Raw genomic sequence first — 27,381 nt, 5'->3', positions numbered from 1 at the left:
CATTCTGATTCTGGAAAGGAAATTCTTTCTTCCATCCATCTTGAGAAGTAACTGAGAAAGTTTTATTATAACTTCTATACAGACTGCTAAATAGAACCCAAGAAAAGTAAAATCAAGGCATGAGTAAACATGGAAAATGCTCTCTATTTTGACATTTTCCATCTATTCCTACTTGTGATGAAGGGGTGCTCAGAAAAATAAACATGTATTTTCAGTAGGAAAAACTGAGTTTATTAAAACAAATTGTGAGTATCAGACATGGATTTTAGCAGTCAGCAATTTTGCTGGGTTGAATTGGCCACATTTCAAGCTATGCATATTTTGAAGAAAAAAAAAAGAGCCCTTAAATGCATTCATGAAATAATTTATACTCTTTCCCACTAATATACAGCTGACTCCACAGTACAAGGCTCCTGGTTTAACAAAACCTCTTGTTGGGGAAGTGGGGGTGATACAAAAGGGAGTCCTGGCTCTCCCTCCCTTGCAGTTCCTGTCCTGGAAGTGAGCCATGGGAAGACCTTCTGACATGGCCATAGCTTGGGGGTTTATACATTATGCCTGCAGATAAGCCCAATGAGTTTTGATTTAGAATAAGTATTCAGTTTAAGGAAAGTCAACAGACAAGGTAAACCATCTTTATGTAAACATAGGAAAGGCAGGTGGACCCAGCTGCAGTCCCCAAGTCAGGTTCTCTGCAATACCGTATTTGGTGACCAGAATAGACTAAAGGGTCAGCAGCTTTATTATTAAAACTAAATCATCAATATACCACACAAATGCAAGTGGTTAATAATAATAGGGGAAACTCTGTGGGAGTAAAAGATGTATAGGGGAACTTTCTGTACTTCTTGTGTAATTTTTCTATAAACTTCAAACTTATTTTAAAATAGTCTATTAATTAAAAATCCAAAGCAGTAAATAATCTATGCTGAGTGAATAGTACATAAAATGTATGCATCATCTACCCACTTCTTTAAATGTGATGACCTTCATTGAAGATCTTTTCTTCATTTTGAATTCTTTTTTCACTCCCTCCAAACTTAGTCATTTTATCTTAGACCTCACTGCAATTTTTCTTGCACTGTATTAAACACAGACAATAGTTCTTGTATGGAAACCCAGACAACCATCCCCACCAAATGCCACAAAGCACAGTTCTCACTTCTCTTTCTCTTTCTTCTCCTTCCCCTTTATTTTCTCCTCCTCCCTTTCTCCCCCTTCCCCTTTGCTCCCTACTCCCCCTCCTCCTCCTTCTCCTCCTCCTCCTTTTTCTTCTTCTCCTCCTTTCTTCTTCTTCTTCTTCTTCTTCTTCTTCTTCTTCTTCTTCTTCTTCTTCTTCTTCTTCTTCTTCCTCTTCCTCTTCCTCTTCTTCTTCTTCTTCTTCTTCTTCTTCTTCTTCTTCTTCTTCTTCTTCTTCTTCTTATTCTTCTTTGTCTCTCTTTCTCTCTCCCCCTTCCTTGCATGCTCACACACACACATATATAAGTCAATTACAGGGAAATCTCAATGTCAGATACAGGTGGAGATCTAGGAGATATACTACAAAACTAATATTAAAGTTGTGTATTTGGTAATTCAACAGATCAGACAACTAACATAGAATGTGAACAAGCACATTAACTGAATATATTTTCAGCCTATTTAGATAGAGTTATAAGAAAGAATTCCAAAAGGGTAATGACATCTATCCTTTTTTAAAACTAACAGAATGGATATTTGATTTAAATTCCTAGGTTCCATATTTCAAACTTGAGTGTAGTCTCTGTAGACCCTGCCCTTTCTCTCCAAAATGGATTTTTTTTCCTCTGGTCAGCTTGTCATTCATTGTTTTTGCAATTGGTGCACAGAGAAGGTGACATCTCTGAAATCTCCTCCCAGAGTGGATCTTCCTAGATCCATCCCTCAGAGATGCTCTGCTGCTTCTAGAACTCAGTCCTAGGACCCCCAAATCAAAGTGGAGTTTTTGTTCTGTGGCACAGAGGCATGAAGAGGAGGTTTCAGAGAGTCATTCTGTGAGTTCAGTGTATCATGGGTATCAGAAATAGCTAGAATATTAGCTGGGAGAATAAACAATAATCTTAGAGAATAGAGATCAAAGTTAAAATGCTGGGTAGAGATGGCAGCTGATGTCCTGTAGAAGTAAAGTCAGAAAGTCAGGCTGAAGTGGACTTGAAAACAAAGAAGGCCATGAGCTATTTAAAGAGTAGCTCCTAGTGTTTTCAGAACCAGAGGAAAGCTTGCAAGCAATCTTCAGGAACAGGGGAGAGAATGTGGAGCCTATCAACCTGTTTCACAATTATCTTGTGTATTTCATGTCACTTGAGAGTATAACCATTTGTTTATTGTTGACTGTTCTGATAAGGCTCAATGTAGCCAAAAACCCATTGCCTATGGGAAAGGTTTACTTCAACAATAGGACAGGGAAAGAGAAAAGTTTCCTTGAGAATAGTGGCATTTCAGAAAGAAAAGAATTCCACCAGAGGCAAAGGAAACCCCCTTTAGCTACAGACTGGAGCTCAGCATCCCCTGAGTCTATTTGTGAAAGCCTGGCTGCACAATGGCTTGCATTATAGTCCTGTTTTCAGACACATTTTTCTGAGAGCCTAAACTTTGCTGGCTAGGATTGTATAAACCCAAAGGGATTTTTTTTCTTTTCCTTGGAAGGCATTTGTCTCCCAGTATCTCAGAACTTAGCAGTCTGCTCTTCATTGTAACAGCGTGACCTTCTCATGTTCTCGTGTCCCAACCCTTAGTGTGTATGTGTGCAGTGAATAATTTCCCTTTCTTTTCCCAATTTCTCCTCTTTCCATCCACCATCAGGCTAAGTGGACATTCTTGTCTCATTTTGCTCCTTATCTTCTCCAGCCATGTAGTAATTTTGCTTCTAGATTGCTACTTGGCCTCATTTCATCATTGCCATTTTAATTTGAGCATAAAGTTTAGATTTATGAGCAGCACAGGGAAAGGTGAGATAATTGGCTACTCACCTGCCCAGAACTCCAATACTTGGTGTCTGCTGTTATAAGGATTTGCTATTGGATAAAACCCTAAACCCTTCACCTGAAAGCAAGTGCCCCAGGGAAACAAGGCGGCCAGGGAGAAACAAGAAACCAGGAGGTATTATTAAACAGAAGTGTTCTCTCAGCCCTGAGATCTTTGGGAAGATATGTAGATATCTAAATGATATGCCCCACTCAGCAGTCATATTACTTTATTGCACTGCGAGGGGGAGCATTGGAAAGGCACAGTGTTTCACATCAGAGTTGCCAGCATTGTCTTACACTATCAAGTTTAATCATGTGTCCTCTTCATGGGCTCCTGTTCTCTCTTGCTGACCTCACCCTGGTACCCTCGATTCTCCACCCTGCTCTTCAGGACCCTTCCACCAACATGTGGAAATAATGTTTTCTTCTGGGTGCCCCTTAATATTTGACCAAATTCTCTACAGTGGAGGTCATCAAACTAGGAATTATTCATCGCCTCACGCCTTTTATCCTGAACAACTGGGTGAAATTGTGTTTGGTTAGTGCACTATTCTGACTGTACCCTGGCACATCATGCCTAGATGACTACAACCCTGTGACCCACCCCTCACTTTCCTTTCTCCTTTCTCCCTCTTGCTCTATGGTCTTTCTAAAGATTCTATCTGATTCCATTTATTGCAAAGGCAGTGCAAAATGGGGGCATGCTAAAAGGAAATTTGGTTTAAAGTGGTAATATAAGAAATCAAATTATGTTCACATGCACTTATAATTTTTACAATAGGAAATCTAGAAGAATTAAGTCACAAGCCAAAACTAATGTTAAATTCCAATTTTTAGCTGTTTATTATTTTCTTGTCATAAGCTACAAACTATGTCTGTCTTACCACTGCCAGACAAATGTGCACCCCAAATATATATGTCACTGTATGTATAATTATCACAATGAGTTGCCAGATTTGATGCCTGTTTGCAGAAATCTCTTCTAGCTGGCATGTGCATAGAACTCTAGGTTGCAAAGAAAAAAAAAACACACCCTGACCCAAAGAGCAATATGAAAGGACTTGTTCAAAGGTAAGCTCTGTGGGTGCCAGGGACTTGACTAATTAACACTTTCACTACATGCTTGGAATTTTTCAGGTGTAAACACATGATGTGTTCATTTACCTCATTTTCTCTTTTGCCTTAGATACATGAAACATTGAAAGCAAAATACATAACAATTTGCCTTTACAATCCTAAACCTAGCATGTCATTTCCCAAATGTTATCTTAATGAATACTAGTCCTTTCAGTGGCCTTCAATAAAGCTGTTCTCTGTGCAGGGGGAGGTTCGATTCCTTTTCAGGGGATCAGAGGGCCCCTGGTGAGGTCAAAGGTGTGGCAGTTCTGCCACAAAGGCACCCTACCAACTAGGTTCCACCTTGAGTTTCTGAACTTCATCTGATCACAGATTCCTTCAACTGAGAAACAACTGACTTTTCCCAGGAAAAGTCATTGGGAGGGGTGAGGCTGGTAGAGTTATTTGTGAAGAGTAGAAGCTGGCCACTGTTCGCATTGATTAAAAGCACCAAAATGTTTTTGTTTGTTTGTTTTTTAATCTGAGATAAATGTAAATGGGCATAGAATACACAAGGAAATAATGGACATGATAAAGCATGACCACTGAGGCACTCAAAAGCTAACCACAAGGCCAGCAAGGGACTAAATCAGCATTTCTATAATGCACAGTTCTGTGACTTGGGTTACAGAGTACCTAAAATCACAGATACGCACTTGTCATGTTACCCCCAAGACAGAAGAGAGCTGTGACTGAAATGGCAGAAGCAAGATAGGGTGTTTTTTTAAAAGAAAATGTACAAACATGAAACAAGTATATGTTGACCATTGATGTTCAGATTGACAAACTCAATTTTATTCTTTATTGCATTGAAAGGAACCCATACTGCCATGTGGTGATTGCCTTACATTTCCTCATTCTTGAATTGTGGGGGAAAAGCTCAAATCATGTGGTTAGCATAACAATTAATTGTTAGGGACCTTCTTAATACCAGAAAAAATATGCATGATCATTTCCCTTGAGGAGCTTAGGACACTCATTCTTGGAAAGCTAGTTTTAGACTCAGAAAGTCTAGCAGAATTGAAGGGATGAATAATCATCATAAACACAACAGATTTGTAAATCCTGACCAAATCACTGTTTTCAGGATGGTTATTTCTTGATGCACAGTGGCCTGGGAGTATCAACAGCAGCAGTGTCTTCCACATCCAGGGCCAGCAAAACCAGTGTAGTCCTTTAGACCACAGAATTTTGAGGACCTGCAGGGGTGGCCAGGGAGCCCCAGGGAAAGAATGCTGTTTATGGACAGACACTGAGGACAGGATGGCCAAGTCAAATCTCTACCTGAACCATGGTTGGTCCTTTCCACCTCTGGAACCCATTGAGGATAAAGGATCCTTATCCATCTCATCTCCCCCAAAGAGTGATGATGCTGAATAAAGAAACTAATAAACAGAGCCTCTAGCACATAGTAGGTATCCTAGCACTGTCAGCTTTCACCTGGAAATTTGTAATGAAAATGGATAATGTTGCTTCCTGGCATTCATAGTGGCCATGTGGCCAGCTATGAGCATCTACTGTTTATTAGATTGTTCTTTACCTGCCTGGAGCAACCCCACAGGGATCAGAAAACACAGAAGCCACATGGGAGGCCTTTGTAGAAAAAAGGAGAGCTTGAAATTATCAGGGATTCTACCACTCAGGAAGACCAGCCTTGCTCTTGGTGTTGCCACCAATGAGTTGGCTTTGCAGCATCACATTTGCTGGACCATGTCTCCCCAAATATGGGCAAATACATGCAATGAAAATCCAGGAGCCTGACTGAAGCCAAATCTCAAACAGGAAAGCTGCTGGTGTTCAAAGGCCTCGGGGTTCCTGGTTTTAGAGTTCATGGACAAGACGCAGATGCTGGAGCCCAATCTGGGGCCTAGGGGCCTGGCAACAGGCATCTCTGCCCACATGACCAGCAGAAAAGTGGGCACCACCACCAAACAGGACAGGCAGTGCTGGGACCACGTCTAGCCCTCCTGTTTAAGTTTCAGTATGCATTTAAAGGTTGGCTTTAAACGAGATAACTTAGCATTTTCACCTTGGAACAGCTAAATACTTTAGAAAATTATATTCAGAAGCCAGAGTCAGCAGCGCCCCCAGAGGGGATGGGAGGCATTTCCTCTGTCTCCCTGCATGGTGTGCGTTGGTGTGGGTTCATGTGGGAAACACCACACCTACTCAGACAGAATTGCATCACCTCAGTTATGCCACTTTCAGAACCAGGATGAGCAGGTTGTCCGAAAGGCTTACCGAACCTCCTTAGTGCTTCACTGCCCTCCTTGGGGTTAAAGAGTCCGCTCTGCATAAAACATTAATCTTTTGACTCAAGAGAAATTGATTTTCAACATGATATATGGCACAGAGACCTAAGAAAGAAGCATTCAGAGGGGCTGTGGCAATGTGTTTTGTTTACCCCCAGTTACTCAGTGACAAGGGTGGTCACTGGAACACCTGAAATACCACTGGGGTCAGGAATAAGTTATGTGAAAAGTGAACTATTAACCGAGGTGGGGAGTTCTGGGTAATGCAGACTTCCCTGGTGTTAGCATGTTCTCCAGCAGAAAAAGGCAGCCCTGGTTCTGCTGCAAGCTGTTGAACAAGATCTATTGCTGCCCATCAGGTAAAAGGGAATGACAATTAGCTTGGCTGCATACGCAGGTCTTATACCCTCAGGGCCTCTTCTGCATGCCCACATGCTTGATGGAGACACTGTACAGAAAATAATCATGGGCAGATGAAATTGGACACTGAACTGTGCAGGCTGAGCTCACACAGTCTTGCCCCATGCCCCAGGAAGAGTGATGGTAACACATATACTAAAGCCAAACAAAGTAACAATTGCTCAAACCAGCTATGTGATTATGGCCACAAACAGTAAGAAACACCACAATGAATGAAACAGGAGGGGCTTACATACAAACACTAACAGAAATGAAGAAAAAGTTATATACTGTTATTTCAGCCATTAACTTGGGTTTAAATGGTGAATGTGAATTCCTGGTTATATAATTTAAAAATATTATTGTTTCCTGAAATATCTGCTCTCCCTCATTCTCATCTTTCTTATAGATAACCATGAGTCATTCTGGAAATGAAGAGCCTCCTAACCTGGAAGTGATCTATAAAATAGTGGGTTATTATCTCTGTCGCTGGAAGAAGTACCTTTGGCCAAAAAGAGGGATGTGTATTCCTCCCCCCACCCCCATCAGAGAGAAGTACAGGCAAGCAGTGGAGGGCACAGGATGGGCTTTACAGGTTTTAGAGGCTCTTGCCATATGACTGTAGCCGTTCTTTAACACAGCACACAGTGTCACCTCAGTGTCTAAGACTGCGGCTGGAGCTCCAGCCATTGCATCCACTTTCCAGCCAGCAGGAAGGAGGTAGGAAATAGCATACCCATCCTTCACGACTTCACCTCAGAGCAGAACATGACACTTCTGCTGACATTCTATAGCCAGAACTACTCTCCTGACCTTGCCAAGTGTCTGTGAAAACTGGAATATATAGTCTTTATTTGAGGTAACCCTATGCCCGAATGATATTAAAATAATGGAGGTCAGGTTACTCAGGAAGAAGGAAGAACAGCCACTAGGAGATAATTTGCTGGTTCAGCCATGTCCACTTTTATTACAATATGAGATTATCCAAGTGATCAGAGTGGTGACGTTTACCATGCAGTACAAGTTTATGTTTCTGGGCCACGTGAAACCAGGACTCCATATTTCCTTCCTGTTTTTCTGACTCCTGAACTGCCCCTAAGAACACCACACCTTAGCACACAGTGAAGTCTACCCTTCCACCAGTGGGGCTACATTCAAAGGCATTTTGAAAGGCAACCAAAACTTTTATCTAAATGAGAGCTGCCATTTCCTATCTCAAACCTGCCTAGCCATCTATTAGGAATTCTACTTGGGGAATAGGCTTCCTGACCAACTCATGAGGAATACCAGAATCAAAATCCCAAGCCTTCACATTTTAGGTCATCCCCAGAAGGTGGCAGACTCCAGATACTGCTATGTGGTTTGATGAACAGAATGACCACCCGTATGGCCAGCAGGCCTCTGCTGGAGATCCTAAAGTGTTCTCTGCAGTCTGTGCTTTTAACTTTCAGCACTGTGACAGGTGTGTACTAAGGAGTTTTCATCTTAGAGATCTTTGTTTTTCCTTGAGGACCTAGAAATAAGTAGAATTATTATCCCACCCTCTTTTTTATAGATGAGGAAATTGAGACTTAGAGAAGCTGAGTGACGTGCCCTGGTTTACGCAGATTGTGAGGGAGCTGATAGTACAATGTCGGCAGGGTGACCTCAGAATCACGGTCCTCACCACCATTGCAAACATAGTCAACTCCAGTGCCTGTTCAGGCCAGACAGAGGCTCACACTCTATCCTTGAAACCTGGTTAAGCTAGAATGTAATTTTAGATAAGACAACAGCAAGATGCTGCAAACTTTGTGCAAAATTTCCAATAAGTGTATCCACGCCAATTTACCATGGCTTCAAACCACCTTTCTCTTCATGAGTATTGTTTCAAAGCCAATGCATGCATTTGTTAATATGATTTTTACATGCCTAGCTTCTTGCCAACTTTCTCCCTAGAGATGGAATTTTATGTAGGGAGTTTTAGTATTCCCCTGTGTCTTTTACTATAAGTGGTACTAACCAACACCTGCTGACTTCCTACTTATGGGCCCTAGTACTTTGGTCTAGGAGTTGCCCCCAGAAGCAGCATGACCCTCTCTGCTGTGATTCATCTTTGGGGGCTAAAAACTATCATAATCAACTGCTTTTAAAAAGAGCAGTTGAGCTCGGGACTGAAGATAGCTAGTGGATGAGAGGCCAACATTGTGAGCTGGTCCCTTTCTTGCCCCTCTGGCTCTTCCTTTTACCCTCTCCTACCCTAATTTTCCTGCCATCCTTTTTTCCATCACTGATTAAGGTCTCATCTATATTGATACGCATCTATATGCTTATGAAAATCCACAGTAGGTCTAGAATTATAACTATCAATTATAAATAGCATCATGTTAAATTACTTAATGGTTTGTGGTGTTATGCAGTGTGATCTATACTATCTCATGGAATTTTCAAGGTCAGCAATGTCAAATGAGCAAGGAAAATTGTTCTCAGCTACAGATTAGGACTGTTACAACCATGGTCCATGTTTTAGATGGCTCTAGTAAGCTCTGTGCCTATCACACATGGCTGGGTCACCAGCACTAAGTTTGTGTTGAAAGTGTCATATATAAGACTGACTGGTTGCTGACATGAGAAGCACACCCAGCAGACTGAAGGGCCCATTCGCTGGACCTCTCGGTGTCTCGGTGCTGCATCCGATGACACTTGGCACCCATGCCATCCAAGGTCTTGCACCCAAAAGGTTTCCATGACCCCATGTGGAAAACCTCACTGTGATTTCATGAGTGAGAGCGTAGTGCTGGTCCTCAGGGCAGTTGGAACATGCAGACTTTGTAGAGGGCCTGGGTATGTTGAAAGAAATTCTCTAGGCAGCAGCTATATATTTTCTATTGTTTCCAACAAGAATTTCTTACAAATTGTCCTTTTGGTGGCTATAATCTCCAAGAAAACCTTGAAACATAAATAAACCTTCAACCCTAGCCATCTTAATCCTGGGCTTAATGTGTGGATACATGTATAAACTCATTTTCCCTTTTTTAAATTTTGCTTCCTTTTCCAAAAAAATTCTCCATAAAATCTATTTTTATACATCAAAAATTCTTAATGGATGCATTAATTTTGAGCCAAATTTTACATTTATTACTTTGTATTGTAGGTGTTTTACATGCTTTTCTACATTAAAAACTTGCCAAAAAACAATGTTGGAATTTAATTCTCCAGGGGGGGGGGGGGCAGAGAGCTTGGACCTGACTGTCAAGTAGCCATGTGCCAACATGAACTAAGAGCCCATTTTCCTAGCTCTGATCCCCACAGATCAGTCAGTCCAGCCACTCACGGACTTCTCACCTGGGATTTTGCCCAATACTTTGTACCTCAGAGAGATTTCCCTGACAATTTAGTCTCTTACACACACACAAGATTTCTGCTTCCAAGGAAAATGTCTCCATTACCTAACTTTGATCTACTTGTGGGTAAATTAAAATGTAAAAGATCCTGGTAAATCTTCTCCTGCTCAGGTACTTTCCTAAAAAATAATAATTCTTAAAGTAGAGGAATTGTAATAATAATAATAATATTTAATAATAGTACTTAAGAATAATAAATTATTTTTCAAATAATTCTTAGTTATGTGGGAAATTCTGGGTATAAGAGTAGAGCACAGACCTCCTTGTGTGTCCCCAGAGAAGGTTGGGAACTGAGCTGTTTACCCACCAAAAGAAGACAGTCATTGGTGAAGGGCAGGTGTTCACTCAGCATTTCCATCTCCCATGTGCACTGAATGAGCACCCCAAGGGGCAAACCCAGACCTGAGGCCAAAAGAAGCCTGTGCCTGGTAGCTGCTGTACATTGTGGTGATGAAGCAGAGAAGATATGGGTGGGGCAGCAATGTCATCTGCTGCCTCCAGGTGTCATTATGAAATCCTCTCAACCTTGTGTTCCTAGTGCTGACTCTATTTTTAAGAGGGTGGTTAAACCTGTTCTCTTCCTGAGAGAGTCAATGGTCCTATATTTCTAAGTGATACTAAGTAGGTGAACATTATTTTTTATTGTGAGTGAGTTTGACCATAAATTTACCACTACTTTAACCACTTATATTTCTCTTGTGTATATGAAGTTCTTGTTAATATCTTTTGCCAAATTTTCTATAACATTCTCCTTTTTTATGAATTTATAAGAAACTTTAGTAATTAAGAGTCAATCATTAGGCCTTCATGAAATGTCTTTTGGGAGGAGGTAAGCTTGTAATTTGCCTTTTGAATTATTTATTGTTTTACTCTGGTCTTAGCCCTTAGTATCCCCCCACCTGCAACAGCAGTTTGTGCTCTTTGAGGACACTTTGCCTGTTGGTTGTCACCTTAACCAAGATGGGCCTTCAGTCTGTCCTGCACAGTCTCTTCAAAGTTTTCTCTCTGTGGATGGTAGCTCTGTTTCGATTTCCTATTTTGTTGTTTACAGTAACAATCCATCTCCCTAAAACTTGAATAGAGAGAATGGAACTCAATACAGGTGATTAGAAGTACATTTTGTTCCCTTGGGTGGGAGGGTAGGAAAAAGATAAAAGTTTTCATCACAAGGAAAGTGAAAGAGAGGACAGAACCAGAGGTCCAACAATGCTCCTGAAATACTAAGGCCACCTGTAGTGTATTGTCTCAGATTTTAATGAGAGAGTCACCTGATCCCCTCTAGGACCAGCCCACAGTGCAATCTGGCACAGGACAGATAGCTGCCCTCCAAAAAGCAGGATGTGTACCTTTGCAGGTATCTTCTGCCCACGGAGTTTTATCTCTTTATTTTCCATCTCTTCCTTTCTATTACCACTAAGATTCAAATACTTTCTGCTACTTGTTGTCAAGAAATGTCCAAACCTATAAAAAAAATTATAATAGTTTATTTGAGCCAAACTGATAACTGCCAGGAAGCAAGATCTCAAATGCTTTGGAGAATGACAGCTTTGCAGCTTCTTTTATGCAGTTGAAATTAAGGAGGGAATGTAAGGAAGATTACAGAGAGGTGCAAGAAGGCAAGGCAGGGATTGGCTTACATGATATTTAACAAGACTATGGGCTCTCTTGACAGTGATTAAGTTTATTTCAAAGGTGTGCACAGAAACAATGGACAGGGTTTACTTAAGGCAAAGATAAACTCTTTACTTTCCCCGGCTGGTGTGGATCAGTGGATTAAGCTCTAGCCTGCGAACCAAAGGACTGCCAGTTTGATTCCCAGTCAGAGCATATGCGTGGGTTGTGGGCCAGGTCCCCAGCTGGGGACTTTTGAGAGGCAGCCACACATTGATGTTTCTCTCCCTCTCTCTCTCCCTCCCTCCCCCTCTCTCTAAAAATAAATAAATAAAGACTTTTAAAAAAATAAAGAAGTCATGTGTCTGGGGCACATGACTACCCACCATGACCTGCCCAGTTAGGAAACTATAATCAGGTAACCTTGTGTAGGTTATTTACCAGAGAACTCCTTTTTCACCCACACACTAAATCGTGATAAAATGAAATTCGACTCAGAAAATCTGAGTGCAGGTGCTGTATTTGCTACTCCCCTAAACAGTCAATTAATATTCTCTGATTCAGAGTTTAAGGTTTCACTCTATGAGAAATGGGACATAATACCCGCCCCCATCAAGATTGATGTGTGACTGTGACATACAGGATACAGGTGAGTCCCAGCAAGTGCCAGTCAATGGAGAATCCAGAGTAAGAGAGCAAGGGAGGAAATTCTCGCCAAGAGCACAGGTGGAAGAAATGACATTGACAAAGAGAAGTGCTTGTCCATTAAGACATGAGAGGAGCTTAGAACTGATGACACCATGGGCAGCACCTCAGTGGCTCTATCACTGACAGGTGAATGCACCATGAAATTTATCTGTGCAGAGACATTTATATACAATTCATTGTGTGCATCAGCAAAGCAAGAGGACCAGCCCAGTAAATGTGTATGTGAAAACGACTCATCTGACCTCATTAGCCCTGAATTCTGAACAGTTGCACAGAAAGCTTATGCTGTACTTATTCATGAGGCCCTGTGCCTAAAAAGCAAAGTTTAAAGACACCCCTCTGGGTTATGCCCCAAATGAGAGCATAGACAACCAGTTTCCAAAGGCAGTTTGTTGTCAAGGCTCAGCTTTAAAATTGCCCGGCAAGCTTCATGCCTCACTTGGAAGCATTAATGAGTGTCTTGTGTTAATGATGCTTTGAAGTTGTCAAGTGGAAATAGATCATTAGATTAACACATACTGTACAAATATTCCATTATTCCCCAGATTCCCCACTGAGTAAAAGAAGCATCTGCAAATCTAATTTGAAAGATTGGTCTGAAGTGAAGCTTTGGCAAATTTCCCAGAGTCTTTGGTTTTCTGGGTCCCTACCCCTGCGTTTGTCTCCTGGAATCATCTCAGCGGTGTGAGCACGGCCACCAAGCCTAGGTCATTCCTCAAACAACCAAAAAACAAATACATAAACTTAGTAAGAATTCATACTCATGCTCACAATAAACATGTATTTAATATGCAAAATACGTAATAGAAGTCTCACATGCTATTATTGTAATCAGGTTAATATTGGATTTTCAAGGGGTCTAAAAATGATGACATAAAAATAAGTACCAGGTGAAAGAAAAATAGGAGCTGTCAAAAAAAATTTATCCTTCAGCTCTTTTATGAATTACTAGCATGTTTGCATTTTGTAAGGTTTTTTTTAGAGATTCGGTACAGTCCAACTGTTACCAATCCATGTAGACGTCAAAGGCTGAGTCTTGCAGACAAATTATGCATGTTCTATTTAAATTTATTTATTGGTCCCTCTATGCCTGCAACACTTTATAACTGGCCTCATATCTCTGCTACTCTGTCCTCCCTTTGCCACATTTCAAGTAAAATTTCTCCTGTGTTGCCTTTAGGCAACCAAGTACCTTTTGAATGTTTACAATTAGCATTTAACACTAGTAGGTGTTGCAAAATAAAGTTTTAACAAGAAAACATCCCTTTATTACGGTGGTTACTAAATAAGTTACATAAGTTAAAAAAATAAGGATACATGGCAGGACATATTTGCCAAGGGAAAAAAAAAGTTTATTGATGTCTTTTATTTTCTGTATCGTTGAATCTCTGACATCTGGACACTGTTAACCCTGGAAAGGGAGCACCTCACAGGGCTCACCTGCAAGTGCACCTTTCATATGAAACCAGTCAATCCAGAGCCTGTGCCGCAACCACCCTCTTTATCTGGCACTTACACATGGGCTGCTATTTCCCTGCCTTAGTCACTCCAAGTACCAGACAACTAAGAATCGCCCCTATACCCAGAGCCCTCTGCACTTTTCAAACTAGCCAACCCTAAGGCTTCCTGCACTGCCTGGCCTGTCTCTTCTTACAGAAACCACAACAATAAAGGTTCTTCCAACTTTTTCCAGCTCTCCCTCCACCTCCTGATCCTGACACTTCCTCGTGTGCCATAATGGGATGTGCCGGATCTCTTGGGATCTGTCAGTAACAAACTATAGTTAAAGTGACAGTCATTTCATGCTCTCACCATACTAAAATAATAGTAATAGAGTCTGTATTTCTAAAGAGAGGGAGAGATGATAAATAAATGGAGTGACCAAGTAAGCAAGTAAGGCTTCACGGAGGATTTAGAACCAATCCAGTCTATAAAACATGGGAAGGCTTTGACAAGCAGAGAGGGAAGGTGCTGTGGCCAAAGAATCAGCACCCAAAGAGAAACCAATAGAAGAAATAGTGCTGGATCAGCAAAATGTTCAGTGGGCTAGAGTTAGATGCAGCTTTCTGTCGGTGAGCAATAGGTGGTGCAGATTAATTCCACAGGGTGGCCTGGAGAAGACTGAACCTGGGTTTTCTCTGAAAGTCACTCTGGCCCCTGAAATAAATCAACCTTGTTTGATAGGTTGGTAGGTAGTTAGGTGGGCTGAAGGATTTCTGAGTGCCATGTGCCATTACATAAATTATCATCAGTTAAGATTTGCTTAGGGGAGTTAAAGAAGACGTGAATGGAGTGCAAAGAGAGATAAGTCAGGGCAAGGCCTGGACTGCGGAGGCCAAGTCAGATGCTGGATCACAGTCAGGAATCATGGGAACGAGCTAAAAGACATGGTAACAACTGAGTTAAGGCAAGTGACTTAGAATTGAGCATGGGGTCATATGGAGGTTAGAATCTTGGTATTTTGGGTAGTGGCCATGTGTGCAAGGCCTGGCAGGCAGTGACAGGGTCTGTTAGCACTTTGTTTCTCAGACTTTCCTTACAACCATCTAACAGTTGGCATAATTTAGGTCAGCCTAGTAAGTTCTCCCCCAGTGAAAATTGTCTATATCCTTTTTACTGTTTTTCTCCTAACCCAATGCCCTTCACACACACACTTCTTTCATTTTTAGGACCAAAATAAGGATGTGCTGAACCTCCCAGTTCCTATTTTCCTTGGGCTCCTCAGGAAACAGGTCAATCTGAATCTAGGAAAGTGCTATCAAGTCAGCTTCTCGACCCTTATAAACATAGTATGCTGACAGAACTGGGCAAGAACTCTTGCTGACTGCATCCATCCCATTATGTGCCCCTTGACTTGCTGCCACATTTGTGGGCAGATTTAGGGAGGGAGATTGTATTATGAAACTGCAAACTTACTTTACTGTAGGTGTCATATTGCATGTCCTATGCTTCAAATCTTTGACATGTTAAAACAAGGCAAAACAACCTTTGGAGTGGGCCTAACCCAACCTTATGTACTAAAGAACTGTTTACAAAGAAAACAAGAAAACAAATTTTTGACTACTGGAATGATGACTACCAGACTGAAAATAAAAAATATGGTTTACAATTAGCATTACCATATTATGTTATTTGCACCAATAGAAATGTCTTCCCTCTGTTGATGTAATTGTTCCCCTTCCCTTTCTCATAAATACCCCTTGCCTTTGTCTCCTACTGTCTCAGAACAGTATTACAGTATTTGGGCTTCTGCCTGAATCAGTGCGTCAGGAATAGCTATTCTTCTTGATCTCAAAAAAACGCTTGTTGCCTCTTACTTTGAAAGGACTGTTTTTTAGGTTAGCATAGGGCTATCAGCCCCAAACAGGTAGGGACTTATATCAAAGATCACCCGTGGTGCTCAGAAGTTGCTGACCAATTGTAGCAGCAAGTCTCACTGTTAGTTCTTCAAAATCACACAGCATCTCAAAGAGCACACACTCACCCCTTCTTAGCTGTCATCTCTGCCAGACAACAGGCTCTCATTGGTTAAATCTGCCCTTTGTTCTGATGTTCTGATGGGCCTTCGCTCTTAGCATCTGCTTCTGGGCCTGAACCACCACCCTGTCCTGGAGCCATTTTATGCCTCTTGGCTCTGCCCCATCACTCTGCATCGGTGTGTTATTCATGTGGTCCTGCTCTGAGCACCAGAGTCCCCTTGCCAGGTGCCCACTGGGGTCTAGCACCTACCCGGGCCTCCCTGGTTTAGATCCTTTCCTGGAATCTGATCAACTCTTCTTCCCTGCTAGTAAGTTTCCACTCTCAAGCATGACAAAGGAGAAGCCCAGATAATGTAAAATGTGTGGACAGATTTTGAACTGAAAGTCTTAAACCCAGTTCATGTTCTACAAAATCAAGTTTTGAATTCTTACCTCCTTTGTGGTGACTTCTGGAAGGTATGGTTGAGATAAAAGGGGTGCAGATTAAATGTCCACAAATAACAAGCATTCTGCCTGAAAAGACAACATCTCCCATGCCAGCCTCTCTGCCCCCGGGCAGAAAAAATAACATCATTCTTCCAATTTGCACGCTAAAATGCAAGCTAAGGGCTCATACCTTCCGCCTCTCATTAAGGCAGTTTGGAGGTTTTCAGGACAGGCTGGAAGGTGTCTGCTCTCCTATTACTGCTCAATCATGCAACAACCATGGATTTTTCTGAGTATCATAAAAGGCAAGGGGACCTTGAATGCAGCCCTGTTCCATCATCCAGGCAACCAGAGGCTGACCCCCACCACATGCTGGGCCCCTGAGTGCAAGAGATGCAGCTGTGAGCAAGACAGTCCAGTGAAATAAAGGCAATAAATAGGCACCTGACAAATACATAATATGATTCCAGGTAGAGGAAGAGGAAGAAACAGAATAAACCCTGGTAAGCAGATAGGTTGTAATTATCTGTTCTGAGAAAGGCATTTTTGATCAGACCTTCTCACATGAAAGGAAAAGAAAACAAGGATGACAGTATCCAGGTCTAGCTGATCAACAGTGCTATTCTCCAGAAAAAGACTTCTCAATGTCTAAATTAGTACTTCGCAATCAGTATCTGTCCCTGCTAAGAGGGACCTACTCAGTGTTTGAGGCAAAAAGAATTTAGAAAAGCATAATCTATATTGCATTAATTTAATTTGTTAGTTATTGTATATTTAGTTTATTTTCAAATTCCAAATGGTTCCAAATTATGCTATCAGACTTGTACCCTTGCCAAACTGAATTTGGGATAAAGATCAGCCAAATTCATCAGTTCTTTTAAGGGAACAGGTAAAGAAAGCTAGAAAGTGAGAAGCTTTTATTTGAATTATAAGTAAGTAAAAATTGAGAATTCAAATTTTCCAAAAGAAATAATTGCATAGTTATCAGGAATCGATGGATACTTTTGTATCTTAATGATTTTGCAGATCCACAATTACTTCCTTCATAAAAGAAACAATAATATGATGACAAATATGCTTGTCTTAATCTGTAAATGCTATCATGTGGTTACTGATTGGGAGTTTTGTAATTTGGGAGCTTGGATTTTTCCATCTCATGAAGATAGAATAAGACAGCTGAGCTAAAATTGCTCAGTAATGGAGTCATAGTAATTAGTTGTACATGGTGGGGTTTTTCATTTGAATCTGTCCCAGAGCATTAAGCAGCACACACACTGTGGTGTTTGCAGCATTGTAGATTAGATTCTTTATCTTTGAAAATCATCCAATGCTTTCCAGATGCTTTTGTAAATAGTAAGATTGGTTCTCTTCTCCCAGGATTTGTTTGAGTCTGATGGGCAAGTTTGTCCAGTTAGTCAAGGTATTCACACATGAGATACTATTTGGGAAAATGAATTGGATTTGTCACGACAGATTTGCCATGCAGTTTTTGGTCTCCAGTCAGCAGAAATGCTAAATTCTGTTCAAGAGATGAAATCTTTATTCTGGAAGGATCGCTGGAACCATTTCCCATGCAAATCAACTGGATATGGAAGCAAAATTTAGAAGAAAGGAAATGTTGATATTCATGTTTAATTTGGTCTGTTACTGATCTGATACTGTCAACTATTTCATTTGTTTTATTTTTTAAAGTAATATGTATTATTTTGATAAATGCATTCAATTTCGTTTACATTAAAGTTTTATTAAACTTATATAGCAATTTCTACATTTCAGGCATTGTCTAAGTTCTTCATAAATATTAGCTCATTCTCTCTGGCCAAGTGGCTCAATTAATTTGAAACATCATCTCATACACCAAAGAGCTGGGGTTCAAAGCTCAGTCAGGGCACACATCTAGGTTGTGCCCAGTCGGGGCACATATGACAGGCAACCGATCAATGTTTCTCTCTCCCTTTCTCGTTCTCTCTCACCTGCCCCTTTCCCCTCTTTCTCTAAAATTAATAAACATATCCTTGGGCAAAGATTAAAAAATATATTAACTTATTCCATCCTCATTTCAACCTTCTTGGAGGAGGTTCTATTTTTATCATGCCCTTCACACAGAGGGGAAAATGAAGTCCCTGGGGGTTAGGAAACATGCCCAGATGATATTCTGGCAGTCTCAATTTTATTATATTTCCTTGGCAAATATTTACTTCAATATTGATTGACAAATTTAATATTTCAGGTTTTTTTTTGTAGTGTCTGTATACTTTTAAGAGTATATGATTGAATTTTACTGCCATAAAAAAATCCAAGACTTTGTTGTATAGTAAACAAATTTAATCCATTGTACATATTGTTATAATTTTTTACATCTTCTGCTGTCACATTTATATCTTTTAGTTTTCATTTCCTGTTGTCATTTTGTTTTTTATATATTCAATATATTTTTCTTTCTATTCTCATATACTCTTCTTATGTTAACCAAGAGTATTAACTTTTAACTTTTAAGAGGATCTTAGCTTACTTTTCTGATATTCGAAACTACAAATAAAGCATATATGTTGACTCCTTAATCTGCAGGACAGATTTTAGTAGAATTTCACTTTGCTTTTCTGTGCTTTCTCTTCTTTCTGTTCCTTGAAAATATTTTGTAAAATATTAAACATACTATTTTTATTGACTTCATTTAGTTATACATACATGTAGATATACTTTCTTATTCAGTAATTATCTTTGTCATTTAATGTCAGCAGTTATCTAAACTGTCTATTTTAATACTAAAAACTACTTACTGAATATCCTATCTCCCAAATAATAAGCAGATATCTATATCTTCCCAAATCTGAAAAAATGCATATGATATTTCAAGGAAAATAAATGACAAAATGCACAGCTAAACACATTCTAAAAAGAAAAGAAACCTAAAGACACAAACAAGTAGGGATTCTATGTGGATCCAATCTGAAGAGCAAAACAGTCTTCCAAAAAAAATAATAAAACCAAACCTGCCTCCAAACTTCTCTGTAAACATAAATGCTGGATACAACAGTGATCTGTTTGGGAGAAAAATGCTGTTGTTTATGCATGCTATTTCACGTTGACTTTGTTGTGATGCAGGAAACAGGAATACATTGTCAAATGTGCTCTATTGCCCCTGGAGTCCCTCCTCAGTGATAGTCTGATTTGGGTCAAACTCTTCCATCCTCCTTGGAGACACTTCATTCCACGTTGACCTCCACTCCTCCTGGTAGCTGAAGAACAAGAAGGAGAGCAGGGCTGAACTCTTTCCTGCTACATGTTTAGATTACTGTACCGCGCTGCACCTAATCCTAACATCTGCAAGCCACTGCTGTCATTCTTGTTGTGAAGATAGGAAAGAAAACTGAGTCCCAGGGAAAGTAGAATAGATGGAGAGAGCCTGATGGAACATTTGGCCCCATTGGTAAGGACAGAGGCAATCCTAAATTTGGAAGTGGGAAGTAGAAGCAACCCCCTCTCAGGGCTGCCATTTAGAAATTCACCTAAGAATTCACTACATGGTTCTTCTCCAGGCAAACAGTCTACATCCTGAGGTGTAAAGTCCTTCATTAGCATAAGAAAAGACACATTTAATGGTCTAGTCACTTGAGAAATTCCAAGGGTTTTAGGAGCCCTGTGCCACAAATAAAAGACCACACACATTTATCTTATTATAAGTCACAAATCACATTATTGCACTATGTTCTTGGTGTTTCTTACACCCAGTGTACCAGTTTCAATCATCTCAGCTCCCAACCAGACCCCTTCCCTACAGTTTGCCTTTGGTTTGTGTGATCTAGATAGACATTCAGGGTCTAGGATGAACATTGAAGTCAGTCAACAGCTAAAGGAAATAGAAAAATGTTCATCATTGTAAAGAATATTCTTTCTTTTCTCACAATGGAGACTCATTTGGTATTACTGAAACTGCGTACATATAGATCTTCCCCATAGTCCATGGTTTGGGGGGTGGGGGAAGGAGACAACAGATCTTTTAAGGCATTTTGCATATTGTGGCAAGCTGATAGCTAGATGATAGCTGTGTTAATGCCCCAGGGCAAAAGGTTTACCTGACTTCCAGGATTTAAAAGGAAGAGCAGGCAGCCTTGAGAGGGAGAAGCATAATGGAGGGGTGCCATGATGTGAGAGGAGCATGTTGGAAGAGCAAGTTGCAGCAGCCATGATATAGGAGCCGGTTGTAGCAGCCATGTGGGAAGCAGCAAGCGGTTCCGCAGCTTGTAGTCAGGATACAGCCATGCGGTCTGGGCTAGTAAGAAAGCAGGCATGCTGCTGCTTTGATCCTGCCTGTTCTAGCTGACTCCAAAGCCACCCAGGACTCCCTGCCTTGCAAACCTGGACTCTATCCTGGCTCTTAAAACTCAGGACATATGGAGAGGACACTATTAGGACTTGTGCTTTTCCTGGACTTTACCATCATCCAGTATAATATGGCACATGCTTTCTTGGACTATTATACGGATGCTGAGGACAACATACCACAGATCCTGAAGGAAAGAGCTGACAGATAAGGGATGGGGAACCATTGGGCTTGCATTGGGTCTCATGGAAGAATAGGGCTCTGAGCTGAAGTGCTCCCACCCCCACCCCCAGCCCCAAGGTCAGAATATTATAAACAAAGACCTGTTTTTCTCAACACTAATTGTTGGGTCATACACCAAGGCACCACGTGAACAAGCCCCACTTTGCTCTGTAAGATTACTAAAAAAACAAAATCTTAAAGGGGACTTTTTATACCAGCCATTCTTTTTTCATTGCATCTGTTTGAACTTTTAAAAGAAGATCGCCTGGGTGTCTTCTTGTGGTTGTAGCTAGACCTGGAGAATCGGATTCCCTTGCAGGCTACATTTGACCCAATTAGAGATGATTAGAGATCCCTACTTATCAAGCATGCAGTGCCTTGTACTAAGGTCAAAGGGAGACTGCCTCCTGCACAACCTTCGTGAAACCCTGATGATCTGCCCTAACTCAGCCTCCAGTTTCCTCCAGATTAAGCTCCCTGACCTGCACACATAGGCAGACCCTTGACAAGAACTGCGGAGGGGGAGAGTGGCAGTTTTTTTTTTTTTTTAAAGCTATCCCTAATGTGGGCCTTTATGTAGAAAATATTCACATTTTCAATAATTTTAAATAAATGACTATGAGATAGACCGAGAAATGAGATAGAAAGGAAGATGTGGAACAGGAACTAGCCCCTGAGTAGCAAGGAGGCTCTGCTGTCAGTGCCCAGAATGTCTGGCACTTCAGGGCTGCCCAAGGCAAGAGGCATCTGCAGGCTCTGGGCTAGCTGGGCAACTGAGTCCAGAAACCACTTCCACCACTTCCTTTTCATCCTTCTCTACAAAATGTGCAACAGATGAAAACCTTGGCTAAACTGAATATGAGGGACACAGACCAGAGACCTGCAGGAGGTAACTGATCAGGAAGGTGAAGAGCAACCAGTGGAGCAGAGTGGTGACAGGCACTAACAGGTGGGTGCACTTATGCTCAAGGACATGCATGTGCACAAACACGTGCACACACAAGTGCATGTACTCAAGCGTTCACCATGAAACACACACACACCTGTGTATAAAACTGGAGAGATGCAGAACTAGGGCTGGAACTGTTCCCAGGCCTGTGGCCACACTCCTGCTGTTCCCTTGGCCCCCTGGCGCCGCTGGCACTGCAGCCCACCCCTTCCCATTCAAAGGCTGCACGGAGGCCCCTAGAAACCCCAGTACAGGCTCTTGAAGCAAGGTCGGTCAAGGGCAGCAGAGACCCCCAGGTCCCAGAACAACGCACGCACACTCAGATGCGCGTGTTCCCCAGAATGTCCGAGTGCCCAGTCCGCACCCCATCACCTCAACTGGACAGGAGGGTGGACCGAGCAGGGCCCAGGCGAGTCCAGTCGCACTCCAGCCGGCGGCAGGTGTCCGAGCCTTTGGATGGGCAGGCAGGGGATCCGTATGAGCAAGGCACAGCGCAGCTAGGTGCGGCAGCATCGATAGCCAGACAGTACGTTTGTAGAGTGACTGGTGGGCCGTCCAACTCGCTCACAGTCCTGCGCCCCTGGCCCCCTCTCCACCCTCCTGCCCACCGGGAGTCCTGTGAGACGCCAGCTGTGGCTAGGAGAGCGTCTGGGTCCTTCCCTGTCCTCCTGCCCTCGTTCTCCACCCAGCTTCCTCTTCTGCTTTTTTCTTCCCCTTCTTTTCCCCCCTCCTGCCCTACTCCTCCGCTTCCCTCCTCTCCGGCTCCCCTTTCTCCTTCCTCTGCTCCCTCCTCCGTCCGCTTCGCCTCTCCTACCTTCTCCCTCCCCTCTCCTGCCCTCTACCTCCTGCCTTTCAGCCCCTCCCCCCATTCTCCCACGGTGCGGGCGGGTGTTCTGCCGCCCCCGCCGGGGCGGCCGCCACTCCGCCCCCCGCGCAGTGTGCAGCCACACTGATAACCCCCGCGCGGGAGGCACAGTCACGGAGGGGAAGCCTCCTGCGCTCCAATCGTATCGGGTCCTGGGTGCCCACTTGCACGTCGCCTGGCTGGGGACCATCCCGCAGGCCCTGGACCCTTCTTGAGCACCCCAAAATGAAGCCCTGCGTTTTCCCCGCAGGGGCGCTGCTTGGGCGGCGGGCGCGGGGCGCGTGGGGCAGCGGGGCAATGCGGGGCCACGGCTGCGCGGCGCTCTGGGTGCTGCTGCTGGCGCAGGTGGGTGTGCAGGTGAGTCTCCGCCAGCGGAGTCAGGGTCCCCCGCGGCTCCCCTCGCGCAGCCACAAGTCTCACCGAGGTGTCGCCGCTGTTTTCCAGCAGGCACCTGCATGCTCCATGGGACCCGCAGCGGCCTCGCCAGGGAGCCCGAGCGTCCGGCGTCCTCCCGGTCCCGCGGAGTGGCTCGCCTGGGTGGAAAACGGCGGTAAGTCGCGAGCAGGTTTCTAATCCTTGCAAGGTAACAGCTGGTGAACCCCTAAAGCTGGTTTATAAGGTGCTGTGAATGTTCATCACTCCAGGAACTCTCCTGAGATACTGCCCTGCTTCTTTTGAGGGAGCACCTGAGTCCACTTTCACCAGTATTTACATTATATTTCCGTGTGAAACAGCGAGGGTTCGCCAGCGTTATTACCACAAACACACACTAGGGGAAAAGGCAAGGGGGTGTATGTTATTGGATTGGAAAAACACGAAAGCCGGGGAAGAATCTTGAGGCTGTATCAATGCATGCATCGAAGCAATTACAAAAAAGCAGCCCCCTTCCTTCCCCCTCCTCCCGCTTTTTAAGCTGAGCTCTCTCTAACCTTGACTCCGGAGTCAGAGGCGGACCTTCTTGCTCAGTACTTACCATCCGAGTATCAGAGTTGATGCTCTTCAAGAATCGGAGTAGTTAGCGTATTGTGACATCATAAGAAATGTCCATATCCTGTGCCATAATTTGTCATCAAAACAAACCTGATTCTTTTGCAATGTGTGATTTTTCTTCGGCTGCTCACAAGCGGCATTCGTGCATTTCACCTTTCCTGGAAATGGATTCTTGTGTCCTGAGCGGCATTAGGGTGAATGGGAAAACAGGTATGGAGCATGGTTCCAATCTGAACCCTATACATTGGCAATTGCCCAATATTTGCATCATTTCCAACAATAAATGGTCATCTTAAGTGTGAATAATGACTTTTAGAGGAAGAATAAGATTTGATTATCGCAGCATAACTTCAAAAAATCTTGAAAATTAAAGTTGATAATTCAAAATACCCGATATGGTGTCTTCACCTGGATAAAATTAAGATTTTATCAAGGCAACAATTTATGTCTGCATTAACTATTGAAATTATCTCCTTTCGAGTGACTATATAAATAGATGAAGCGATAAATCAGATGAGTGCAGAAACAGAGGACCTTTTTAGGGACCATCAGAGGGCGCTAGCTGTAAACGATATAAAATCCTAAAAATTACTTTTCACTGTGTACTTAAAGCTCACCTTCCTGGGATTGCCTGGTCTTTATTATTTCTCTTATAATGCAGTCTACAATATAATTATCCACATTAGACTTTAATTTATTCCTCACACTTAAAAAAAATTTTGTAAAAACTTTAATTCTTTAGAATTATGAAAATTCCTGAAAGTCTCAGGAGATTTTTCAAAGTACTTTATGAAGTTTCCTTTAAGATAAGAGTGTTATAGACAGAGAGCCATTTATTTCCAGGAGGAGCAGCCAAGACTTCCTGCCTATGTGTGCTTTTCCAAACCCTGGGAGAATAGACCCCTATGGGCTGGACTCCAGCCTGGCTGGCATGGGGCTCCAGTCACTGGGCACCTCAGCAGGTGTCACTGCCCAGATTCTTCATGACAGCCAACTTACCCTGAGTGGTCAGAACCTGAAGGGGAAGGTGCAATCCATCATCAGTAAAGGTCTAGCTGGGTGGAAAAACTGCTCTCATTCCACATCTCCATTTGTGTTAGGTCTTTAAAGATAACAGGCTAAGCTGAGGGAGTGGATATCTGGGGACAACTTTCACATGACCAGAGAAGGACTTTCTACTCAGCAGCATTGCCTGTTTCCAGCTAACAAAGAAGAGCTAGAGTGAACTGTGTGTGGTGCTGGGGTCAGTTTACTGTTTGCGAGTACACCATTATACATGAATATGTTAAAATAAGGTAACTCTTTTGGCCATAATGTTTGTTTAAAATATATTAAAAACTATACTGCAAATTTTACTGGGTATCTGAAGTAATTATACAACAAGAAAGAGAAAGGACTCCATATACCCTTTGAGACGACAAAGGATAACTAAATTGAGAAGTTCTATTTTGGGACATTTAGTAAACCCATTACATTTTGGCTGATTTTGCATTGATTTTTCTTAATAGGAGACTTGATTTTTTTTTCCTCCTAATTTGCCATTGTAATGAAAATTGGGGCCCCTGTTAAGAGCAGAGGCATATCACAGATTTGTTATCTTTTTCATTCTAGAGTAAGTTAAGCTTCCAGGAAGGTTTACAAGTTCCTGAGAACTTTGTTTTGTTGGACATAATAGATCTGTGTTTGTGCTCTGGAATTATATATTAATTTACATTCAAATAGTCACATCATATAAGGCAGGGCAGTCTTTCAGGTTGACCCAGTGGTGTAAATGTTTAACAAGAGACTTTTTGGAGCTTTACATTGTAATATTTATTTGTTGTCATGGGGTCATTACTCCCACCCCTGGCAGATTTCAAGATATCAGTGTGATAGCACTAAACACAAAATGAGGATGCAGTATGCAAAATTGGCTCTCCGTAGCTGGTCAAGTCAGCCAGCCAAGTATACATACAGATGGTCTGCACCTCATGCTCTCAGTTTGAATCCAGAGTTTTCCTAGGTCTGATACTGTGGTAAAAAATACCTTTTGCAATCAAGCAGTCCAGGGTACTGACTGAAGCAGCCATGTGTATTTTTTCTCCTTAAAAAAACAAAAATCTACATAAGACCAAAGTATTATTTAAAAGATTCTCAAAATTCAGGAATCACATTAAGTTTTTTCTCAAAATCAAAAACCAATAGTTTTGGGAATTATAATCTTAAAACATAAGATCAAAAGGTTGTTTAAAATGTTCAGTTTACTGTAATTATACACTGACTGCTCTCCAGATAGTATGATGAGATGCTAGACTTACTTTGTTCATTCACTGAATTCTTTAGCTGTGACCTTTTCACATTGATCCATAAGTAACTGAGAGTGTATTTGATTTTAAGGACTATTCTTTTTATTACGGCAGCATTTCTCCCTCTTTGCACTGTTGATATGTTGTTGGTGGTGTCTGTCCTGTGCATTGAAGACCACACAGCAGCTTCCTTATATTTGATCTATTCCACCCACTAGATTGCAAGAACACCGCTGTCCACTTCTGCTTTGAGACAACTAAACATGTCTTCATACATTTGTCCTCTTAGGTGGGGAGGGCAGTACCACCTGTTTGAGAACCACTGGAATAAATTGAAACCCAAGTCTTCCGCCATCACACATTGCCACACCTCACTGTTGGGAAGGCATTGTTATTGGTTACAATGAGTAAGGTTGGAGTCAGGGTGCTGGGGCCAGCACCTGCCAGTCCTTCCTTTTCAGGAATTTTGCAAACTGGTTATTGAAAATTAAAATGTATAAGCCTACAGTGTAAGTAATCATGGCAAAAACAAAACTGAAATATTCAAACCTCATCAGCACGTCCCAATTCCTTTCGTATGTTTTACTATCATCTGTGCTGGTGACGTTATTCGCTGGATAGCATCTGTATGGTGGAAATACTGTAATAGTGTGCTACTGTGAGCCTCTTCTGAAGTTCATGTTCAGTAATGTCACACATTGGTGATTGAAATCAACCATGGTGGGAGTATTTACACCAGAGAAACTGGAAATGCTCTAAACCAGCCTGTTTTCTTTCCCCCCAGATAGCTGGTTGTCACACATTTATCAGCACAACACTGCATGTGTTTATGTAAAAGGGGCTTATTAGTCATTGTTTTAAAAAGTAGATATTATCTGCCATCCAAAATAGAGGTCCTAAGACTATGGATTATATCATCTGGAAACAATTTGATTTTTTTAATGGTAATAATCTTTTCACGTGCAATTAATGTGTGGGTTAGCCAGTGTTTGGAGCCATCCACATGCTTCTGTCCTTACTCCAGGGCCTGGGTTGGAATGGAGACAGGCTAGTGGTGATTGGGGAGTACTCCCTGAGAGCCCTGGGGAAGGGGTGGGGGGCAGGATGACAGATGATAACACAGCCCTGTCGTACCATCCTATCCCTTAGTTCCAGAAAGCTGGGGATGAGGAGGGCGGTTTGGCCATGCACTTTCCACTTTTGTCTTTCGGAATGGCTCAGGACAGACTGTGGTCAAATACACATGCCAGACAGACTAATCTTGTCTTGCTTTCCCTTTCTTCTGTCACTGTACACCACCTAACTGGATTTGTTTCGCTGTCTCATTTTCCTAAAAATTATGAAATAATTTCATATAGTTTTCCCTATGTGACACAGTGCCCTGTTTT

General features: G+C 42.1%; 1 protein-coding gene across 1 annotated transcript in view; it reads left to right on the top strand.

Moving 5' to 3' along the window:
• Positions 1-22,943: 22,943 nt before the first annotated feature.
• Positions 22,944-27,381, top strand: part of ADAMTS16 (ADAM metallopeptidase with thrombospondin type 1 motif 16) — a 131,310-nt gene continuing 126,872 nt past the window's right edge. The window contains exons 1-2 of the mRNA XM_090278921.1: positions 22,944-23,075; positions 23,163-23,268. Coding sequence (XP_090135047.1) covers positions 22,944-23,075; positions 23,163-23,268 — 238 coding nt within the window. The remainder of the gene's footprint in view (positions 23,076-23,162; positions 23,269-27,381) is intronic.

This window comes from Furipterus horrens, unplaced genomic scaffold, assembly GCF_987537825.1.
Source record: "Furipterus horrens unplaced genomic scaffold, mFurHor1.1.pri manual_scaffold_5, whole genome shotgun sequence".
NCBI lineage: Eukaryota > Metazoa > Chordata > Mammalia > Chiroptera > Furipteridae > Furipterus > Furipterus horrens.
The sequence above is the reverse complement of the archived record's forward strand: the minus strand, read 5'-3'. Positions and strand labels throughout refer to the sequence as shown.